We start from the raw sequence: 22,918 nt of genomic DNA, 5'->3' as shown, positions 1-22,918 counted from the left end.
GAAAGGCCTGTTTTTGAGCTGTATCTCTAAAGTAAAGCAATGAAAGTGCTCACCTCACTTCTATCCTCATCACTGGCCAGGCTTTCCCCCGTCACCGACACTTTTCAAGTTTTCTCCCCCGGTGTGCACCTATTTCTCCCACTATCCCATCCCAGTCACCATCCTCCTCTTCCCTTCTTCCTACACTGCCATCCCAGTTCCCCATTTCCCTTTTATCTCCCCTCGTCCCCGTAGCCACTATCTCATTCCACCCTCTGTCTTTACATTTCATTCCTCATCTCTACTTATCCATGCTTCCTTTTCACCTCTAACCTTTGTCACTTGCTCCACCCACCAGTCCCCTCTCTAGGCACGTACCGTGAGTAAGCAGTCAGGGTAAGCAGTCTGAAGAAGGGTTTCGGCCCGAAACGTCGCCTATTTCCTTCGCTCCATAGATGCTGCTGCACCCGCTGAGTTTCCCCAGCAATTTTGTGTACCTTCGATATTCCAGCATCTGCAGTTCCTTTTTGAACAGGGTAAGCAGTCAGTCGGCTTTTAAAAAATCTTAAACCGCGCATGCGCAGATTGTTCTCCTCTCCATAAGCTGTCAAGATTCAAGATTCAAGAGAGTTTATTGTCATGTGTCCCAGATCGGACAATGAAATTCTTGCTTTGCTTCAGCACAACAGAATATAGAAAGCATGAATACAGAACAGATCAGTGTGTCCATATACCATTATATAAATATATACACACATGAATAAATAAAACAGATAAAGTGCAAATAAACAGATAATGCGCTATTAATGTTCAGAGTTTTGTGTGAGTTGAGTTCAATAGCCTGATGGCTGTGGGGAAGAAGCTGTTTCTGAACCTGGACGTTGCAGTCTTCAGGCTCCTGTACCTTCTACCTGAAGGTAGAGAGGAGATGAGTGTGTGGCCAGGATGATGTGGGTCTTTGATGATGCTGCCAGCCTTTTTGAGGCAGCGACTGCGATAGATCCCCTCGATGGTAGGGAGGTCAGAGCCGATGATGGACTGGGCAGTGTTTACTACTTTTTGTAGTATTTTTCGCTCAGTTGGCTTTTATAAAGTCTTCAAAAGCCATATCTCTTAATAAAGTACCGTATTTCCCGACAATGAAGACGTACTTGCGTCAAAGACGCACCCCCATTTTGAGTTGCTAAATTTTGAAAGAAGGCTGGCAGGACATAGAATTTCCCACGCTCAAAAAAATTAAAAAAGTAACAATTCAATTTGCCCAAGGCTTCCAAATCTCCTTCATTCTGAATTACTGAATGGGTGGGGAGTGGAGGGTGATGGCAGGTGGAGGGATGGTGGGAAAAACGGGAGCACACCGGGACAAGTTGAATCAGTTGTGATCTTATTGAATGACAATACTAGTTTAAGGGACCTATTGGGGGTAGAGTTCCTTCCACAGCATGTGGGGAGTCTGGCCCGGGGTAAAGTTGCAAGTAACCTCAATTGGTCCCTTGATCACGCTGACACAGGAGTAAGCTCCACTGCCTGCTGTCCTGTTATCCATCACCCACTGACCCGCTCTTGAGCTGGTCCCCTCACTGTCCGGTCTACATTGAAAGGCACGGACCGGGCAGTGAATACCATGCAGTGTCACCCAGCACAACAAGTAGTGAGGCCAGGATGATGTGGGTCTTTGGAGCTCTGCGGCAGAGGTGAGTGAGTGAGTGAGTTATTGGCATGATTCCCGACCCCCCACTTCTCAATGCTCCTGCCCTCCCCGCAACTTTACCCCCGGCTAGGCTCCCCACACGCTGTGAAAGGAACTCTTCCCCCCCCCCCCCTGCGGCACCGTCTTTTTACAGCCGCTTCCCACTTTACAGCCGCTTCCCATCAGCTGCCAGCAATGAGCGATAGACTTGGCTATCCCTCAGTACATCAACATTGGCCTCCAAGATGCAGGTAAATTTCCGTGCCTCATTTTTGGGTAAAAAATAGCGTCTTCATTGCCGGGCAATACGGTATTTAAAAACATATATTTTTAATTATATTATAAAAAAAAAAAAATAGAGAGAGTACAGAAGAGATTTACTTGAATGTTGCCTGGGTTTCAGCAACTAAGTTACAGAGAAAGGTTGAACAAGTTAGGTCTTTATTCTTTGGTGCGCAGAAGGTCAAGGGGGGACTTGATAGAGGTCTTTAAAATGATGAGAGAGATAGACAGAGTTGACGTGGATAAGCTTTTCCTATTGAGAGCAGGGAAGATTCAAACAAGAGGACATGACTTGAGAATTAAGGGACAGAAGTTTAGGGATAACATGAGAGGGAACTTCTTTACTCAGAGAGTGGTAGCTGTGTGGAATGAGCTTCCAGTGGAAGTGGTGGAGGCAGGTTCGATTTTATCATTTAAAAATAAATTGGATAGGTATATGGACGGGAAAGGAATGGAGGGTTATGGTCTGAGTGTAGGTAGATGGGACTAGGTGAGAGTAAGTGTTCGGCACGGACTTGAAGGGCCGAGATGGCCTGTTTTCCGTGCTGTAATTGTTATATGGTTATATGTTTATATGGTATATAGCGCAAAGAAATTTACTTATCACATTATTTGGACACAAACTCCATTCTTCTCTCTTAGTTTCTTATGATAATAGCAATCCATGATTGAAAAACCCGCCTAGAAACTTGCACTGCGCATGTGCAGTACGCAGTCCACGGTGCAAAGCAAAGATTATAGAGGAAGGCAGAATTTCAGCTGCCTTCAGCTCCCCTTGTCGTGAAGGCTTGAAGCAGTGTCGATGGCACGTGAGCTGCACACACTTTTGCGCGTTACAAGTACTACGGATGAAAGGCACGGGAGAATTATGCCTACCTAAGAGATCGATCTGTTAGGTAGGCATAATTCTCCCATGCCTCTTCTATTTATATTTAATAATTACCATTTTATAATTTTAGTCGGGGTAAGCAGTGCCTACCTTGCCTACCCTGACGGCACATGCCTGTCCCTCACCTGTCTCCATCTATCACTTACTTGGCTTTGTCCAGCCCCCACCTCTCTTTTCCAGGTGTCCTCCCCACTGCAACAATCCATCTGAAGAAGGGTCCTGACTCGAAATGGCGTCTGTCCTTTCTCTTCCCAGATGCTGCCTGACCCGTTGAGTTCTTCCGGTACTGTGTGTTTTGCTCAGCCATGTACTTATTCTTCTCTACTTTAATAGTTGGTTCACCAAAAAAATCCGATGCATCAATTGGCAGCTTATGTTGAATGGGAAAAGGATATTATCAGTCAAGATCCTCGCTAGTTCTCCCTCTGTAATTTCAAAGACACATCAAATCGCACAAGTATGTAGAATACTGTCCTGGTATCCAACTTTATCCAACTACAGTCCTGAGGCAATGAAGTCTTGGGCAGCGCAGTGACGCAGAAGATTTGTGCCTTATGGCTCCAGAGGCTCGGGTTCGATCCTGACTATAGGGGCTGCTTGTACAGAGTTTGTACGTTCTCCCTGTGACGGCGTGTGTTCTTTCCGGGCGCTCCGGTTCCCTCCCACACTCCAAAAAACTTACAGGTTTGTAGGTTAATTCATTTTGGTCAAACTGTAAAATTGTCCCTCGTCTGTAGGATAGTGCTTGTGTACGGGGTGATCGTTGGTCGGCGCGGACTCGGTGGGTCAGAGGGTCTGTTATCATGTCGTATCTCCAAAGTCTAAAGTTTAAAGTTTCCTGTGAGGAAAAACTATAAGCTTTATGTAACAATTTATCATTGGAATTAGATATATAACTGGATTTTCTTTTCATCATTGCAAAATTATATTACCCAGAGAGAAAAGACATATAAATCAAAATGCACTAATGCTTTCAAAGTACAGATGGTATAAATTCCTCTGAAGAATTTAAAATCTGCTCTTGTTTAAGAAGATGGTGAATTCTCTTGAACATTGTTCACAGTATGACACTCCCACAGGTGCAAGAAGTCATTTCAGTGATGCTCTTGCTTTCCTAGATGCAAAGACTGCTTTCTCATTGAGCTCTAGATAAAAAAGAACTCCCACCAGAGTATATCGATGCAGTCATTGGAGACATTGCGCAGCACTGTGGTGCAGTAGAGTTGCTGCCCTATGCCCCTGTCCCACTTAGGAAACCTGAACGGAAACCTCTGGAGACTTTGTGCCCCACCCAAGGTTTCCGTGCGGTTCCCGGAGGTTTTTGTCAGTCTCCCTACCTGCTTCCACTACCTGCAACCTCCGGCAACCACCTGCAACCTCCGGAAACCTTGGGTGGGGCGCAAAGTCTCCAGAGGTTTCCGTTCAGGTTTCCTATGTGGGCAGGGGCATTACAGTGCCAGAGACCCGAGTTCGATCCTGACTATGGGTGCTGTCTGTACAGAGTTTGTATGTTCTCCCTGTGACCGCTTGGGTTTTCTCCGGGTGCTCCAGTTTCATCCCGCACTCCAAATAGCTGCATGTTTGTAAGTTAATTGGCTTCTGTAAAATTGTCCCGGGACTGTAGGATAAAACTTGTGTACGGGTGATTGTTTGTCGGCATGAACTCGGTGGGCCGAAGGGCCTGTTTCCATGCTGTGTCCCTAAAACTAAAATAATATGCATCATTGTTTTCAGTAGCATCAACCCAAGGACACTGGCATAAAAAGAGATCAATTTTTCTCACCTCCAGCTCTTCAACCCCCATCCCCTACCTTCAGTCTGAAGAAAGGTCCCGACCCGAAATGTCACCCATTCTTTTTCTCCAGAGATGCTGCCTGATCTGCTGAGTTACTCCAGCACTTTGTGTCTATCTTTGGTATAAACTAGCATCCGTAGTTCCTTGCTTTTACAGGATTGAATCTGCTGAGATCAGACACATATGGTCACAGTAATGCAATGCCAATTCAATATAATATTCTGAGTCTCTTTTTACAGTATTATTATTCACTTCATTTTCGATCTGCATGTTTGGATGGTATAGCTTCCTACCCATTGTGATTAAGCTCAGCAATGCCACCTCGGTCAACCTTGGCACTCTGACTGCCGACCTCTACAGCCTCTTCTTTGGGATCTTCTTATTCCATTACAAGGTAAGCTACCATTCATGAGACACTCAACTATTAACATGTATTGGAGGATTTAAGGTATCTACATTGAATTTTATTTTACTTGCACTGATTACGCACTCCTCTCTTTTTTTCTGGACCATTTTCCCATCTCTTAGCCTGGTCTTTTCCAAACCTGGCCATTCTATCCAAGGCTGTAGGCAGTGTGACGTTGTTGATTTTGGCTGGCCAATATCCATTTATACGGCTGGAAGATCCAACAATAACATCCTTTTACTCTGTATTTTTTTGCATGGAACTGTCATCCATCCATTCGGCAAATGTTTGCACCATATAATTATGTTTAGCATCTCAACAGAATGGCTATTGAATCTGTTCCTCTGTTCCTCCTGGGTTTTAGGTGCTTAATTTTTTATCAGAAACTAATTATTGACTTTTCAGTTTAAACCTAGGATCCGACTTTAGAATCTTCTCAATCTTCCCGACTTTGGATCAGTGTAATATGTGACCACCTTACTTTTAAAACCATCTAATCCACTTTTGATACCTAAGCACAATTTCAGTAGCATGGCGAGGATACAGAATAAATCCTTATGTGTTAAATATTGGCATCTATTGGATTGACCCATACCCATTACTTTACATTCATGTTCATAAGTTATGGAAGCAGAATTAAGCTACTTGGCCCATAAAATCTACTCCACCATTCAATCATAGCTGATCTATCTTTCCCTCTCAACCCCATTCTTCTGCCTTCTCCCCATAACTCCTGACACTTGTACTAATCAAGAATCTACCAATCTCCGCCTTAAAAATAGCCATTGATGACCTCCACAGCCTTCTGAGGCAACAAATTTCACAGATTCATCACCCTCTGACTAAAGCAATTCCTCCTCATCTCCTTCCTTTTATTTATTTATTTATCTATTTATTTATCTATTTATTTATTTATTTATTTGTTTATTTATTTATTTATTAGAAGTAAGTACAATACAGTGGCACCTTTTTCCAGGTGCCAAATATATGTTGGCATGTTACATTCTATGTACAGCTTCATTTTCTATTCTTTTTTAAATGAGAGAGAGAAAAGGAGACTAGGTAATAGAGGATAGAAAAACATGTGATGTATAGTGTGTGAGAAAAAAAAAGAAAAGAGAGAGAGAGTGAGGGAGAGAAGTAAAAAAGAAGAAAGAGAGAGAGAAAGAGTAGAAAATAGGAGATAGGAGATAAGTATTTATATTCTTGACCATCTTTCACCCAGACCTGAAACAGTTGGTTTTTACGATTTTGTTGCACCATATGTAGCAATGTTACAAAATTTTGAGATTTTAAAAATCAAGTCTGTAATTTATCCCATCAGATAAAGCATAAAAATAAGTTTAATTTGACATCTAATTCACTTTCATATCTCAAGTATTTAAAAAGTTATGGCCATTTTCATACTCGGAAATGAGCATCTTGTTCCCTATTGATTTTCTATGGACATAACAAAAAAGTTGTGATCGTGAACAGTCAAAAGCCCATAACTTTCTTAAAAATTAAGAGAACTGAATGAAATTTTCAGTTATCATAGATTGAAGCATTGTGAAACAAATATAAAATAATCTTACTTGGATGACCTGAAATTAAAGCATATAATTAGTTAGTTACCTAATTGTAGCTAATTTCAGACTTCAATTACTAGATCTCAACATCTATCCATTTCTTAATAAATGATTAACATTTTTAAATAGCCTAAATGTCCAAATAATATTCACAAATAATGCACAATAAAACATGATTTTAAAATCTCATTTACATTAATTTATAGGCCAAATGGAAGGAATTCAGTGTTCAATTGCTGTAAATAAATGCCCATTTAAATCAGCTTTCTAGCGGGATCCTGTGGAACGCGCTGGTTTAGAACGTTCACATTGCGGTAGATTTGTGCCTCAAATGCCGAGAAAAATACTGCGCGATATAATGGGCCCAAATTGAGCTACTCGCAATATTAAATTTTGTATAAAAGGATCTTTAGAAGCCCTTTTGAATGTAAAAATATACAACCTACCTTCTGCTATTTTCTTTATGAGACTCTGCGGTTGCTGACGGTCGCGGGTTTAAAGATTGATTTTTAAACTACTATAACTATTATTCAAGGCCTTTAAACCTAATAATAGCTTTTGCGACGGGGTCTATCAGCGATTTTTCGTTAATAATTAACTAGGCTGAACATTTTCGATTGGAACAGCTTAGAGAAAATCGCGTTTTAAACCCGCCCCCTCTAAACGGCGCCAAAATCGCGCACAACCTCAGCGGCAGATCTTCAACGACGCTTCAGGTAGGCTTTGCAACATACCTACCATATGCTTCCAAGAATTCAATAAATGGAGACCAACTCGTTAAGAATTGGTCTGGTTTATCTGTTAGGAGGAATCGCATTTCTTCAAGATGTGCTGTGCTCATCTCCTTTCTAAAGGTACATCTTTTTATTCTGAGGCTGTTCCCTCTGGTTCTAGACTTTCCCACTAGTGGAAACATCCTCTCCACATCCGATCTATCCACGCCTTTCACTATTCAACTTTAAATAAATATATGAATTTACTTAACAAAGTTAAGCTAGCAGCTAAAATATTTATAAAATACAGGCTTATGTTTATAGAATAAATCACTCCACCTAATTCCCAATTACAAACTGAGTGTAAATAATCGTTAAACTTTATGGGGTCTCTAACTTTCTTACCTTGGCCAGAGAAGATTTAGTGGAGTTTCCTGGATTTTGTACATCCAACCATTCGAGCGCAAAAAGAGGAGTTTTTATTTACTAGCGGAACTAATCGCACAACATTGTTTACATTTGAAATTTCCTTCTTTGGTCCATTAACGGAGACATTGCAGAAGCCGAGACATTTCTCACATAGGTGAAGGCCTTTCAGGTCCTTGTGGCTGTATCTGCCAAAAAAGAATACTGCAGCTTCTCCCTCTTCCCAGCTCATGAAGGTATTTTAAAAAAATGTGATGAAGGTTTTATCACTACATTTTTAGACAGAGACAGTGAGAGAAAGACCAGACCAACATCCTGAACGGCATGATTAAGCCCCACTCCTGGTGGCTCAGGCTTTGAAGATCGAAATAATAAATTTAAAGTTATATAACTGTAGCCCCCTTACTTCAGCAGAGTACCAGGTTTATTGCTTGAGGAAATTCATATTTATAAATATCTAATAAAAATATTCAGGAAAACAGTTGAGTTGAATGAATAGTACAATTCTTTTTTATCAATGAAATAGATTGCTTCATCCATTTATTAAAAAATGAGGTTTAAACCTATATTTATGTAAAATAAGTTATGACCAATTACAATCACACTCACACGTAATAAAGGTTCTATCAAGTGAAATCCTAAATGGGATCACCAACTACATGGATACTAATTACAATTTGGGATGTTTCCCTCGATTGCAAAGGTACATGTTCATTGAGCATAGTAATGATCAAGTTGAATTATGAATTTGAGCTAAAGTTTGCAAGGCAAGTTCCAGTAAAATTCTGTGGTTACCCCTGAGATGTGGAGAATCAATATTGGTGGGAGTGAGTTGTTGGGAGCAAGGCAGTGGTTTGCAAATTGCATCAATGTTAAAGTGCAGTGAATGGACCTGTGTCAGGTCAACAAAGGAGACAAGCAAGAGAAAAAGAGAGATCTGCTGGACAATGCCAGTGGAACTTGGAAATACTTTTCACGGTGATTTGTAACAACATAGAGAAGTCGCTAGAATGTAGATGATGGAACAGTGGAACATAGATGGCTTGAAACCAGCGCTGTGGCATTCTGAGTTAGTTCACAGTTGTTAGAGATAGGAATATAATTGCCTCGATAGGATAGCATTAAATAATCCAAACCACAAATAGTAAAGTCATGGTTAGAGACTGAGTGGGAAGAAAATAGGAAAACACAATCTTCAGTGGACCTGTGGGATGAAAATTCTGCTCATGAAATAAACAGCATGTCACAATTTGCACTGTGCACCAAAGCCTGGGCTGGTTTAGGGACAGACGAGATGAAGAAAACTGACAAAATTAGTTTTGCTTACAATAAGCAATGGGCAATTTGATTCATATAAATTTAGCATTGGTAATACATTTGGAAGGTGAGCAAAGGTTATCAAATATTATCATCTACACAAGGACACAAAGTGCTGGAGTAACGCAGTGGGTCAGGCAGCATCTCTAGAGAACATGAATAGGTTACTTTTCGGGACAGGATCTTTTACAGACTGAAGAAGAGTTCCGACCCGAAATGTCAATTACCAATGTTCTGCAGAGATGCTGCCTGACCGTTGAGGTACTCCAGTACTTTGTGTCCTTTCGTGTAAGCCAGCATCTGCAATTCCTCATTTCAACATGATCCTCTACATCTAGATAAGGTTAACAACAGGCAACATTACTTCCTCATTAGATGTCCAAGGTACATGTCACCAAGAAGAAAATCAGCATTTTCAATCAGTCAAATCAATTTTATCTGTCAGTTCCAAATGGTCTCCTTGAGAATCAAACTGGTTAAATCAAGTGTAGACAAAGTGCTGAAGTAACTCAGCAGGTTAGGGAGCATAGCTGGAGAACATGGATTGGTGATGTTTTGGGTAGGGACCCTTGTTCTGACACAAGTAGATTAAATCAAGTAGATTAGAATCAGACATTACATTATCCTGTTGTTGATGTATGCATATTTGTGGCAGAAGAAAGTCAATTTAGTTTTCAGTCTTAAAGAATTCATTACAAACTGTTTATTTAGTGATTTTCTATGAAGTTTTAAGTTGGCAAATTGTAACCTCAAGAGCTATTATTTTTCTCTGGAGGAATTCTCCAGAGCATGCCTGGCTATGTTTGCCTCCTTCCAATACCAGTTGCAGCTGCTGTTTAGAGTTAAGAACACATTCACTTCTGTAGGTTCATGAGCAGACATGATTTGATAATTGCTAGCTTTGTATTTGTGGAATACAGAAATAAAAGCTAGATCTGAGTGTTCCGTGCTTGTAATTAAAAACAATTATACTGGGATTATTTTTCACACGTGTCAAATTGCTAACAGATGACACATGATGGTGGTAAATATTAACATTTTCTGGGATGAGTGCCCACATATACGACATGCAGATTTCAGTACTGTCACCACAACACAAGGAATGGAGTGCTGGTTGTGCCAACAGGTATGGTTGGGCATTGATGTTAATCTGCTGCACTCAGTCCTTGATTTCATCCTTCACAGATCAATTGGAATAAAAAATGTGAAAATTGATCGGGGGGGGGGGGGGTGAAGGCTGAGTGGAGTAACAAGCAACTGTAGATGCCAGGGTCTTGAGCTAAACACAAAGTGCTGGTGGAACTCAGTGGGTTTAGTTTAGTTTATTGTCACATGTACCAGCTATCCAGTTGAAAGACGATATATGATTACAATCAAGCCGCCCATAGTGTGCAGATACAGGACGAAGGAAATAATGTTTAGTGCAAGATAAAGTCCAGTAAAGTCTGATTAAAGATAGTCTGAGGGTTTCCATTGAGGTAGACAGTAGTTCAGGACTGCTCTCTAGTTGTTGATAGGATGGTCCAGTTGCCTGATAACAGCTAGGAAGAAAATGTCCCTGAATCTGGAGGTATGTGTTTTCAAATTTCTGTACCACTTGCCTGATGGTAGAGGGGAGAAGAGGGAGTGTTCGGGGTGACATTTGTCCTTGATTATGCTGATGGCCTGGGCGAAGCAGCATGAAATATAGATGGAGTCAATGGAAGGGAGGTTGGTTTGTGAGATGGTCTGAGCTGCCACTACAGTTCTCTGCAATTTATTGCGGTCTTGGATGGAGCTGTTCCCAAACCATGCTGTGATGCATCTCAAGGCTAACCAGAAAGAGAAATAATGCATGTTATCAGCTTGGATGGGAACTCCACTCACTGAGGTACCTGCTCAGATTGTCTTCAGATTGAACTGAGCAGTACATACCTAAAACAGTGCATGGCACGATTGTAATCATGCACAGTCTTTTCTTTGATGGGATAGCACACAGACAAATGCTTTTCACTGTACCTTGGTACACATGACCATAATAAACAAAACTAAACTAAACTAGTAGCTGCTGTGATATCACTGGATGAGCTTCTCTTTTGCTGTTCAACATGCACCTGGTTATCATAGCCTCACATGGAGGATTAGATTGGAAGATATTTTGTGATCTCAAAGCTGCCGGCTCACCAGGGTTTGTAAGCTTCCAATAATGGCCTACATGTTTCCTTCTGGGGTGTGGCACACACTATATTGTATCTTTTGGTACACAAAAATGCTGGAGAAACTCAGCGGGTTTCTCCAGCATTTTTGTGTACCTTCGATTTTCCAGCATCTGCTGTTCCTTCTTAAACAAATTGTATCTTTTCCCTGATTGTTGTTGAAGCCACCAATTGTCTCACACTTTATTTTACGAGAGGGCAAAATATATTACCAAGTGCCTTGGAATATATGAGTGATATGTGAAAATGTGAAAGTTTGTGCAAGACTTGGAAAAAATATATTGGTGAGGCTGTGTTGGGTAATTTGAATATTGCATCTTGTTTAGTTTAATTTGGTTTAGTTTACTATTGTCATGTGTACCGAGGTGCAGTGCAAAGCATTTGTTGCGTGCTATCCAGTCAAAGGAGATTACAATCAAGATTACAAAGATTACAATCACGCCGTTGCAGCCAAATGATAAACGGTACAACATTTAGTGCAAGATAAAGTCTGATAAGGTCCAATTAAAGATAGTTCAGAGGTATCCAGTGAAGTAGATGGGAGGTCAGGATTACACTCTAGCAGGCGAGAGGACAGTTCAGATGCCCTATAACATCAGGGAAGGGACTGTCCTTGAATTTGTTTCCAATTAAAAGATTGTTGGTAGGTAGTTGTTGAAGTTGTTCTCCACAGCTGAATACGCGTGCTCAAGCTGGAGCCGCTCCCACCACACCAAACTGGTTGACACAGCCCTCAACGACACCTGCCACATTATCACGGGATGCATAAAGACAACGCCAGTCCCGTGCCTCTACGCCCTAGCTGGTATTGCCCCCCCCCCCCCATATCAGACGATCCATCGTCGCCCAAGACGAGCGGAGAGCACAGGAGATCGATACCAGGCACCCCCTGCACGGACACACAGCACCTCCACCCCGACTGAAATCCAGAGCCAGTTTCTTGCAGACAGTCCCACCTCTCCAGACAACCAAACAAACAGCAAGGACCAACATCTGGAAAGATGAATGGAACCAGCTCAACACACGAGCCCACAACTCGATGGAGAGAGGAATCACTCCGACTGAATGCCTCGCCAGAGGGCACGACCTCCCTTGGCCAACCTGGAAGACCCTCAACAGATTACGAGTGGAGCAGGGGAGGTGCAAAGCACTTATGAAAGCATGGAACTACCAGGCAGAAGACACATGCAGCTGTGGAGCAGTACAGACAATGTCCCACCTACTGGAGTGTGACGACGCCCCCCAGTGCAGCCCCCAGGACCCGACCAGCTGTGACCTGCGCCAGATACTGGCAGAACGACATCTGAGATTGCAACAGACTCGAAGAAGAAGTTGTTGAAGGTGTGCTGTACAATATAGTGTGCTGTACAAAAAATCGCGCTGCTGTAATCAGAATTTAAAGTAAGTAAGTAAGTAAGTAAATTTTATTTATATAGCACGTTTTAAGTCAACTCGCATTGACACCAAAGTGCTTTACATAAATTAAATAATAAGTTTCCATACAAACCATAGAAAAAGGTTAAAAAAAATAAAGAAATTGGACACAACACATTATAGAGTTCAACACAAACGTCCCCCCACAGCAGAATCAAAAATTCCCACTGTGGGGAAAGGCACCAGAAAGTTAAGTCCTCTTCCTCTGTGAAACACCCGAGGTCGGGGCCCATTTGTGGCCTTACAGCCAGTCCGATGATTTTCTGGGCCCTCTTGCCATGAAGATGGAACTCCGGCGTCGGGTGAATACATTCCTCAGCGGCTTGGAAAGTCTGGAGCGGCTGCCTCCTCCCTGGAGACCGGAGACCGGGGCACTCGTAGTCCTCAGGCCGCGCCAGTTGGAGCTCCGACCCCGGCAAACTCGATCCCTGGATCATCGGCGCTCCAAATCCAGCGCCGCCCGCGGCCGGACGCCCCCAGCCACAGCTCCGCGATGTTGGGAGTCGGCAGACACAGCGCTCTGGAGCTTACCGCACGGCGACCCAGTAAGGCATCGCCCGCTCCGTGTTGGTATCCCAGCGCTGCTCCGCCGCCGCCGAAACTGTAGTCCCGGCCGGTCCCGACAGGAAACGCCGCTCCATTCTCGATGGTAGGCCGCGAGGACGGGACGAAGAAGCAGCTCGGAGGGATGCTGCCTCTCCGACCAGGTAGGAGACTAAGAAATAAAGTTTCCCCCTTCCCCACCCCACCCCCCACATAAAAGACCTCCACTAACATTTTAGACAGGACTTAAAATAAAAAAAAGGTGAAGAGACGGACTGCGGGCAGGCTGCCATACACAGACGGCGCCCACTCCTGCACATCCGCCATCTTTTCCACTGAATTTACCGATCTATTTCACATGTCTGAGTTCACTGAACTCATTTTAGAACTGTATCCTTGTCTTTATACCTGGTAGTGACTTCACTAGGTGCCTCCCACTGTTGCCTCGATGGCAGTCTCTTTGAGGGTGTCCCAGGCTTCCATGGGAAGACGTCTCTCTTCTTTTCTCCTCCTTGTCCACAATGCCACCAGGGCTGCTTTCAACAAGTTTGAAGAAGGGTCCTGACCCAAAACATCACCTTTTTACTACAGAGATGCTGCCTGACCTGCTGAATTACGCCAGCACTTTGTATCTAGAGATCTGTTTCCAGAGATCTGGATACTCATTCTCACCTGAGATCTGCAAGGATATTCAGAATGTTTTCCACACCGCTCCATCTTTAAGAGCTGCGAGTCGACTTCAATCAGTGCTAACTAGCTTGTATGATCCTGGAAACTGATCTGGAATGATTCCTCATTTTTTGTCTGTCCAGTGATCATAAATCTGCTAATGCCCCAGGCAATTTCACAATGCTAAAAACAATGTCGCAACCTTGTGCCCTTTTAAATCTCAAGTAACAGCTTACAGGCTATTTTCTCAGTTAGATAATTACAGAGTGGTGCAAAGGTTACTGTCTCTTGGTAGCAATGTGTAGGAGGTAGCTATGGAAACCCAAAGAAAAAAAATCAAGCCACCACTGTGATTAACATCAACGTCCTCTGCAGCCTAATAGGCTGCTTTAATATTAACCAGTCAACTCATAAATGGTTTGTATTTAAATTCTCTTTTGCACCTCTTTTTTTTTTATAATTAAAGGCTAACAGCTGTATCATGTGTGGGAGGATAGCTTTGCACATCAGTAACAATAGTTAAACTCATTTTTACACAAGGGGTGCGGGGTGTATGGAATATACTGCCACAGTTGAGGCAGGTACTAGGATACAAGGATAGGATAGGTTTAAAGGGATATGGGCCAAATGCAGGCAGATGGGACTAGTGTAGATGGGGCATGTTGGTCAGTGTGGGCAAGTTGGGTTGAAGGGCCTGATTCCATGCTGTATCACTCTATGACTCCTTGCCAAACACTTTTCTGTATTTATAAAGAAGAAATATTGAAAAAAAAATAATGAATTTACAGATTTAAAATGTTGTGATAGTTATGTTATATTGGAGAAAATCTCATTTCATTCAGGTCTTGGATTTCAGTAAGCTCATGTTAATTGTAAGTTGAAAAATGGGGGCTTTAAGATTTTTGGAAACTGGTCAGAGAATCAAGGAAAATGTATGATGCAAAAACAGACCATTCAACTCAATGGGTTTGGCTAATCACAGGGCCAGAGGTTGAGCAGGCCAGCACTTTATTCCTTGTGGCGCAGGAGGATGTGGGGTGATCTTATAGTGGTGTTTTAGAAACATGTGGGGGATAGCTAGAGTGAACGCAGAGTCTATTACCTAGCATAGGGAAATCAAGAACCAGAGGGCATAATTTGAAGTTGAGTTTAGTTTATTGTCACCTGCACCAAGCTACAGTGAAAAGCTTTTGTTGCATAGAAACATAGAAATTAGGTGCAGGAGTAGGCCATTCGGCCCTTCGAGCCTGCACCGCCATTCAATATGATCATGGCTGATCATCCAACTCAGTATCCCGTACCTGCCTTCTCTCCATACCCTCTGATCCCCTTAGCCACAAGGGCCACATCTAACTCCCTCTTAAATATAGCCAATGAACTGGCCTCGACTACCCTCTGTGGCAGAGAGTTCCAGAGATTCACCACTCTCTGTGTGACTGCACACTAACCAGTCAGCAGAAAGACAATACATGATTACAATTGAGTCCTCTTCAGTGTATAGATAATTGATAAAGAGAATAACATGAATAACGTTTAGTACAAGATAAAGTCACTCCCAATACAGATCAAAGATAGTCTGAATGTCTCCGATGAGGTAGATAGTAGCTCGGGACTGCTCTCTAGTTGTTGGTAGGATTGTACAATTGCCTGATAACAGCTGATAACTCCTGATGACACCTAAACATAGGTTTAAGGTGAGAGGGGAAAGATTTAATAGGAATCTGAGGGGCAACTTTTTCAGTGTGGTGGGTATATGGAACGAGCTGCCAGAGGAGGTCATTGAGGCAGGTACTATCACAACGTTTAAGAAACATTTAGACAGGTACGTGGCTAGGATAGGTTTAGAGCGATATGGGTTAAACACAGGCAGGTGGGACTAGTGTTGATGGAGTATCTTGGTTGGCATGGACAAGTTGGGCCGAAGGGCCTTTCATGCTATATGACTCTATGACTTTACATCCTGATGTTATCTCCCAGCATTGGGTCCATAACATTACAGATCGCTCTCTTCAAGAACACATTAAAGCATTGCGAAAAGGTGATGAGGCTTTCTACCTCAACACTCTTTCAAGGACACCCCCAGGTGAAAAAAATCTCCTTGTCTCCTCTCATCTTTCTACCAATTGTTTTAAACCAATGCACCTGGCTTTGACCCATTTGCTAAGAGAAGTAAGTTTTTCCTATTTATAATATGCAGGCAATTAATCATTCCATACATCTCAAATAAAATCCCCTCAACTTAGTCTGTTTAAGTTTATCCACTTTCCTAATTTATTTTTTGTTTGCAATTTTTCAATATACACCAGCTTTGTTCTTAATATCGATGGGAGAATGATTGACTAAACAATTTCTACTCTTGGCAACATCCTTCTAAACTCTCTGCTACACCTTCTCCAGAGCAATGACATTTAAAGGGCCTGTCCCACTTACGCGACTTTTCAGCAACTGTCTTTGACCTTCAAGCTCGAGGGCACTCACCTGAAAAACCTCGAGCTGGATCGACCGTCAGCGATGAAACCACGAGCTGGATCGACCGTCAACACACACATACACACAAACACATCGCAAAGACGGGGGCCAGGGAATGCGGGGGAGCGCTGTCTGAAATTCACACCCACGATGAACAGGATGGTAAAAGACAGCTGGCACATTGTACGGTAAGTCTTTTAGACAGCGGGGAGGGGGGTTGGCGGAGAAGGGGAGAGGAGGGGGGCGAAGGGGGGGAGAAGGGGGGGAGAGGGTGGGGGGGGGGGGGGGGGAGAAGGAGTGGAGACACTTTTAAGAAGCCAGACAACTTTTAATAAAGTTTAGCGGGCATTTAACATTACCGGTCGGTTTTCCTTGGTTCTGAAAACTCCAATGACCCAATTAAAATGCCCGGTCAGCAAAGGAGTTTGCCTACGGCTGCCTCAACTGCCTATAACTGCATGGTGACCCCACTACCACTGCACTACGAGTTCAAAAGAACCATGCCGACCAATTTTGACTCGCGGAAAATTTTTCAGCATGTTGAAAATTTTTCTCTCGAGCATGAAGGAGAGTTACAGTGACCTCCTAGGATCACGTGTCGACCATACTGCGAGTTTGTGGCGAGCGCAAACTCTTCTAAACTCGCAAATTAGGTCCTCGCAGTGGGACAGGCCCTTTACCGTGCACTGTACGACCAGAATTATATGCTCTACTCATCTGTGGCCTTGTAATCAAGTTGGATACGACCCCCCCCCTTGCTGACCATCCTAAATACAGGCACTCTCCAATTTACGCAACAGATGACTCAAGTAAACTCGCACTTACATAAACAATTCTTTAAGCCCACTGCTTTATTTTCGAGTTACGCGTCTTGGTAATCTTGGTAGCACTGCGTGACTGCCGCCGCATGTGGCTGTTTCCGCAAGCTAGTCAGCTGTTCTCACGGATGCTCCCCATGATGTCTCCGCATGGAAGCTCCCATGGTCTTCCGATTTATGTAACATCTGACTTACGTAAAGGTCTGTGGGATGTAACCTGTACGTTATTGGGCAGTGCCTATAATCAATGATTTTCTTATTGAAGCTTTTTAATTTTGCTTAAATGGATTTCAATAACTTACTGAACAAACAAACTTGTCTATGTTACCGAACTGTATCCTTTCCTTTTAAAATATAGGACAATTTTTGCAATCTTCTGCTAGGAAGGATTAAAAATCCAGAAAGGATAAAAAAAGTATCGTCACAGCTCCTGCCTTTTTCTTCTTATTATCTTCTGGCATGGCTATTCTTCACTTTTAAATATACCAAATCCCTTAATACTCTCTCTTACCACGTGTATACCCATCCAATATTTGAATGTCATTATGCTTCTGTTAAAGTGAATTACAATTAAAAACAAATATTTGAGTACTTCTCCTTTTAATCCTCATCAATAGTTTTCAACGCTGTATGTCCTGGCATTTCTGCTCATATTGATTGGATTTATCCTCTACAACTCATCTCCATCACATACAAGTGAAGTCCAGAATCAACAGCAGGCTGCAAGTGAAGGATCTAGTAACCCTGTTCCAGTGAATGATGTCAATAGCCAAGAAGCCAGCAGCCATTCTATCTCCAACCAGCTCCCAGTGGAAACACCCAACCCAAACAGATGTCAAGCATAAAGGACCCTTCAGAACTTTTTCTCTCATTATTATGTTAAATCATTGTTGATTCCCTTAATATGCTGAAGTAATAATATTCTTTAACAATAAACACATATCCATTTAATAAACCAGAGCATTGACTTTTCCTTTAAATTGCATTAACCGAGTTCAAAGGGCAAATGTTGGACTTCAGATAATTCTTTAACCACAAAGTTTCTAAGTAAATGTTACTCTTACTGCCTGGCTGAATTGGACATGTTTCAGTACAGGTTATTATTTAGATAGAATAGTGCATCGCGAGAACGCCTATGTTGAAATGAATTGCCTCAGGATTTTAATTATCCAATAAACTCAAAAAGGTAGCATTAGGTAGAGAGGCTTTTCAGAGGACAAAAGAGCCGGAAATCTCCAGGACCTGATAATGTTTCCCCCTCTACTCTTAAGCTCTGTGCCAAACAGCTGGCACCGGTCTATACAGACATTTTTAACCAGTCCCTGCAACCATGTACTGTCCCTGCCTGCTTCAAAGTCTCCACTATTGTCCCTGTACCCAAAAAGGCAAGGATTACTGATCTTAATGACTACAGGCCTGTCGCACTGACCTCTGTAGTCATGAAGACACTCGAAAGGCTTGTGCTGGACAAGCTGAAAAAGATCACAAACTCCCTGCTGGACCCTCTGCAGTTTGCATATTGGGCCAATAGATCTGTGGATGATGCAGTCAACCTGGGCCTACACTTCATCCTACAGCACCTAGACCACCAGGGGACCTAAGCGAGGATCCTGTTTGTTGATTTTAACTCTGCATTCAACACCATTGTGCCAGAGCTACTACACTACAAACTTTCAGAGTTGACTGTGCCTGAACCCCTCTGTCAGTAGATCACCAACTTCCTGACAGACAGGAAGCACAATGTGAGGCTGGGAAAGCACATCTCGGACCCGCAAACGCTCAACATAGGAGCACCGCAAGGCTGCGTACTCTCTACTCTCTCTACACCAACGACTGCACCTCCACAGACACCTGTCAAGCTTCTCAAGTTTGCGGACGACACAACCCTGATTGGACTGATCCAGGATGGGGAGGAATCTGCCTACAGACAGGAAGTGACACAGCTGGCGTCCTGGTGCCGTGGCAACAACATAGAGCTCAATGCTCTTATGACAGTGGAATTGATTGTAAACTTTAGGAGAGCTCCCCCTCCCCTAACCCCACTCACCATCAACAACACCACAGTCACATCTGTGGAGTCTTTCAAGTTCCTGGGAACCATCATCTCCAAGGACCTTAAGAGGGGGGCTACCATCGTTTCCACAGTCAAAAAGGCACAACAGAGGATGTACTTCCTGCGGCAGCTGAGGAAGCCCAATCTTCCACAGGCAATGATGGTCCAATTCTACACGGCCATCGTAGAGTCTGTTCTCACCTTCTCCATCATGGTCTGGCTTGGCTCAACCACCAAGCACGACACCTGGAGGCTGCAGTGAATCGTCCGATCAGCAGAGAAGATTATTGGCTGCAACCTTCCCTCAATTGGTGAACTGTACACTGCAAGGGCCAGGAAACGAGTGGGCAAGATCATCTCTGACCCCTCTCACCCTGGCCACAAACTCTTTGAATCACTTCCCTTTGGATTGTCAAAGCTGCCACAGCCAGACATAAAAACAGTTTTTATCCATGAGTACTTGCTCTACTTAAAAGCCAAAAATCTGTAGCCTCCCTTTGATCTGGTATTTTGTAGGTTGACATGCGTGATCAATGGTGTTTTATCATTAATGTCTTATTATTATTAATGTTTAGTGTTTTCTGAGTCCTTCATAACTGTCACTGTATGTCATGTTGTTACTTGTGGGCGGAGCACCAAGGCAAATTCCTTGTATGTGAATACTTGGCCAATAAACTTACTTACTTACTTAGTATTGTGCAGACAACCTTTTCCCTCCTCAATGGTATTAGATCCACTACAGCATCAGTTGTATTCCCTGCTGAGAGTTGACTGCCTTCAATAAAGGACATTCTGTTTGTAGCTCTCTGTTCATTGGCTTAAATGAGCAGCAACATATAGGAGCCTATAAATTAGACTAGACTAAGTGGGACCCATTGGGTCCCATGTTCACATGGGAGGGCTGGTCCCCCAACGCAATATTCCACCTCTCCACCAATTCAAATATTGGTGGCCAGTGGGATCGGGGGGACTTTATGGAGTGCTAGTATGGGTGTTGTGGGCTGACAGGACTGGTTTACCAGAGGGCTAGTATGGGCATAGGGGGCCGAATGGACTCTTGGGCTGGCAGTTCAGTCACTCAAGCCTGGCGTGCTGGCAGCTCACTCACTCACGGCTCGTGGGCTGGCAGTTGACTCACGGCTATTCCTTGAAATTCCATTTCAAGCAGGGTGCAAGGCCACCAAATTCAAATGCAGTTTCCGACCATTTCAAGCAGGGTGCAAGGCCACCAAATTCAAGGGCAGTTTCCTACCACTTCAAGCAGGGTGCAAGGCCACCAAATTCAAGTGCAGTTTCATACCACTTCAAGCAGGGTGCAAGGTCACCACATTCAAGTGCAATTTCACACCACTTCAAGAAGGGTGCAAGGCCACCAAATTCAAGTGCAGTTTCATACCATTTCAAGCAGGGTACAAGGCCACCAAATTCAAATGCAGTTTCATACCATTTCAAGCAGGGTGAAGCGACCACATAAAAACCACATAAAAACCACATAAATATCACATAAAAACCACACTCACAGTTCAGTAGACATTCTGTGTGTTCAGTTGGTTCACAGCTCAGACAGTCGTGACCTCTCTCTCCCCCATCTTGCAGAGACTGAGGTGCGCCCTCACTTCCGGGTTATATAGTCCCTCCCCCCTCCCACCAGAAGGGGCGTGGCCTTCATGGCGTGATTGACAGGATAGAGAATCTCAACATTTTTTAAACACTAATAACTCTTTTAGTTTTCATCGATGGGAAAAATCCTCTACACCTGATGAGCGGATGGGGACCCCGAGTAAGATGGCCAAAAATCACAGCCATAAGTTTAGACTTGACCACTTTTTCAAACCCACCATCACCACATTTGCTTAGCTTTTTCAAACCAACCACCACCACCACCACCACATTTGCTTTGCTTTTTCAAACCAACCAACTGCCACCACCACATTTGCTTTGCTTTTTCAAACCAACCACCACCACATTTGCTTTTTCAAACCACATTAAGGGCACTCACAGGTCAGTAAAACCACTCACAGTTTAGTAGACATGTGTTCAGTGTTATTCACAGCTCAGACTGAGAGTCGTGACCTGTCGCTCCCCCATCCTGCAGAGACTGAGGCAGTCCACACTTCCGGGTTTTAAAGTCCCGTCCGTGGGCGCCGTCCGATATGGGGGCGCCGTCCTGTGTGGTATGGCTGCCCAGCCTGCAGCTGTCTGTTTTTTCTCTCTTTTTTTTTTTTTAGTTAGTTGACAGGGTTAGTTAGTTTTTGTTCTGGAGTTCTAGCCTTTTTTATGTGGGAGGAAGGGGGGGGGGGGAAGGGGGAAACTGCTTTCTAGGATCCCTACCTGGTCGTAGAGGCAGCTTTTCTCCAGGCTGCACCATCGACCCGTCTTCGCGGCCTACCAGCGGGCCTGGAGTGGCGTTTCCTGTCGGGGACCGCCCAGAACCTCGGCTTCGGTGGTGGCACAGCGCTGGAGCGCTATCGCGGAGCAGGCGATGCCTTGCCCGGGTCGCCGCGCTGGAACTCCGGTGAGCTGAGACCGCCGATAAAAACATCGTAGAGCTGCGGGACTGTGGAGCGGCCGGCTGCGGGCGGCGGCGCTGACTTTAACATTGGGAGCCTGGGATCTCTCAGCGAGATCACCAGTGGTGGAGCTCCATCCAGCGCGGCCTTGTTGGCTTCGGAAGCCACGGCCTCCAGTACGGAAGCGGCCGTTACAGGTGTCCCATGCCGCTGTGAGGATTCTCCCGACGCCGGAGCACCATCACCCGGCGAGAACGGCCTGGAACATCGGGCCTCCGTGGAGGCAAATGTGGAGGCCTCAATAGGCCCGACTATGGGTGAACTGGGGATGGGGACTGGACTTTGTGCCTTCCCTCATGGTGGGAACCATTGTGGGGGGATGTTTTTATGCTTAAATTTCTTTATTACTGTTATGTCTGTATTCTTTCTTTATGTGCTGCATTGGCAAGAAGCATTTCACTACAGGGAGAAGGCAATTTTGGATTTAATGTTGTGCAATGAACCGGATTTAATACGGGAACTCGAGGTAAAGGAGCCATTAGGAGGTAGTGACCATAATACGATAAGTTTTAATCAACAATTTGAGAGGGAGAAAGGTAAATCGGAGGTGTACAGGGCCTGTCCCACCAGCATGCGATAGCATGCGTCTAGCGCGACCAAACGTGGTTGCTTGAGGCGTACGGCCTCGCGGGTCCGGTCCCACTTCGATCAGCGGAGGCGAATGGAGTTGTGCGGGGCTGGTCCCGACATCGCGTGGGACTCCAAAAATCTTGCATTGTTTGAAAATTCCGCGCACCAACGGCCTGTCGGCCCGCAGGCGCATTGAGGGCATACGCAGTGTCTCGAAGGGCTTATGTAGCATCTTGACGCCGTACGCAGCATCTCGACGTCGTGCGCAGCATCTTGACGGCGTACGCCTAGCGCGTGGCGTTGCGCGATGACGTCACTGCCCGACGCCGTGCGACGTCCAAATTCAGTTGGCCGCCTCCTGCCCAGCTGATTGGTGAGTTTGACTTAAATTACGTCACACGCAAACTTTGCGCAAACTTTGTGCGTACTTATCGCGTACTTAGCGCGTACTTACCACAAACTTAGCGCGAACTCCGCTTCTGTTTGGTCGCGCTAGACGCATGCAATCGCATGCTGGTGGGACAGCCCCTTT

General features: G+C 44.1%; 1 protein-coding gene across 1 annotated transcript in view; it reads left to right on the top strand.

The window, feature by feature from the left end:
* The window catches only part of slc35f2 (solute carrier family 35 member F2), a 30,509-nt gene extending 12,471 nt beyond the window's left edge, over positions 1 to 18,038 (top strand). Inside the window, exons 7-8 of the mRNA XM_033023431.1 lie at positions 4,875 to 5,029; positions 17,811 to 18,038. Of these exons, the coding sequence (XP_032879322.1) occupies positions 4,875 to 5,029; positions 17,811 to 18,038 (383 nt within the window). The remainder of the gene's footprint in view (positions 1 to 4,874; positions 5,030 to 17,810) is intronic.
* The last annotated feature ends 4,880 nt before the right edge of the window (positions 18,039 to 22,918 follow it).

This window comes from Amblyraja radiata, chromosome 6 (genome assembly GCF_010909765.2).
Source record: "Amblyraja radiata isolate CabotCenter1 chromosome 6, sAmbRad1.1.pri, whole genome shotgun sequence".
In the NCBI taxonomy this organism is placed as follows: Eukaryota; Metazoa; Chordata; class Chondrichthyes; order Rajiformes; family Rajidae; genus Amblyraja; species Amblyraja radiata.
The sequence above is the reverse complement of the archived record's forward strand: the minus strand, read 5'-3'. Positions and strand labels throughout refer to the sequence as shown.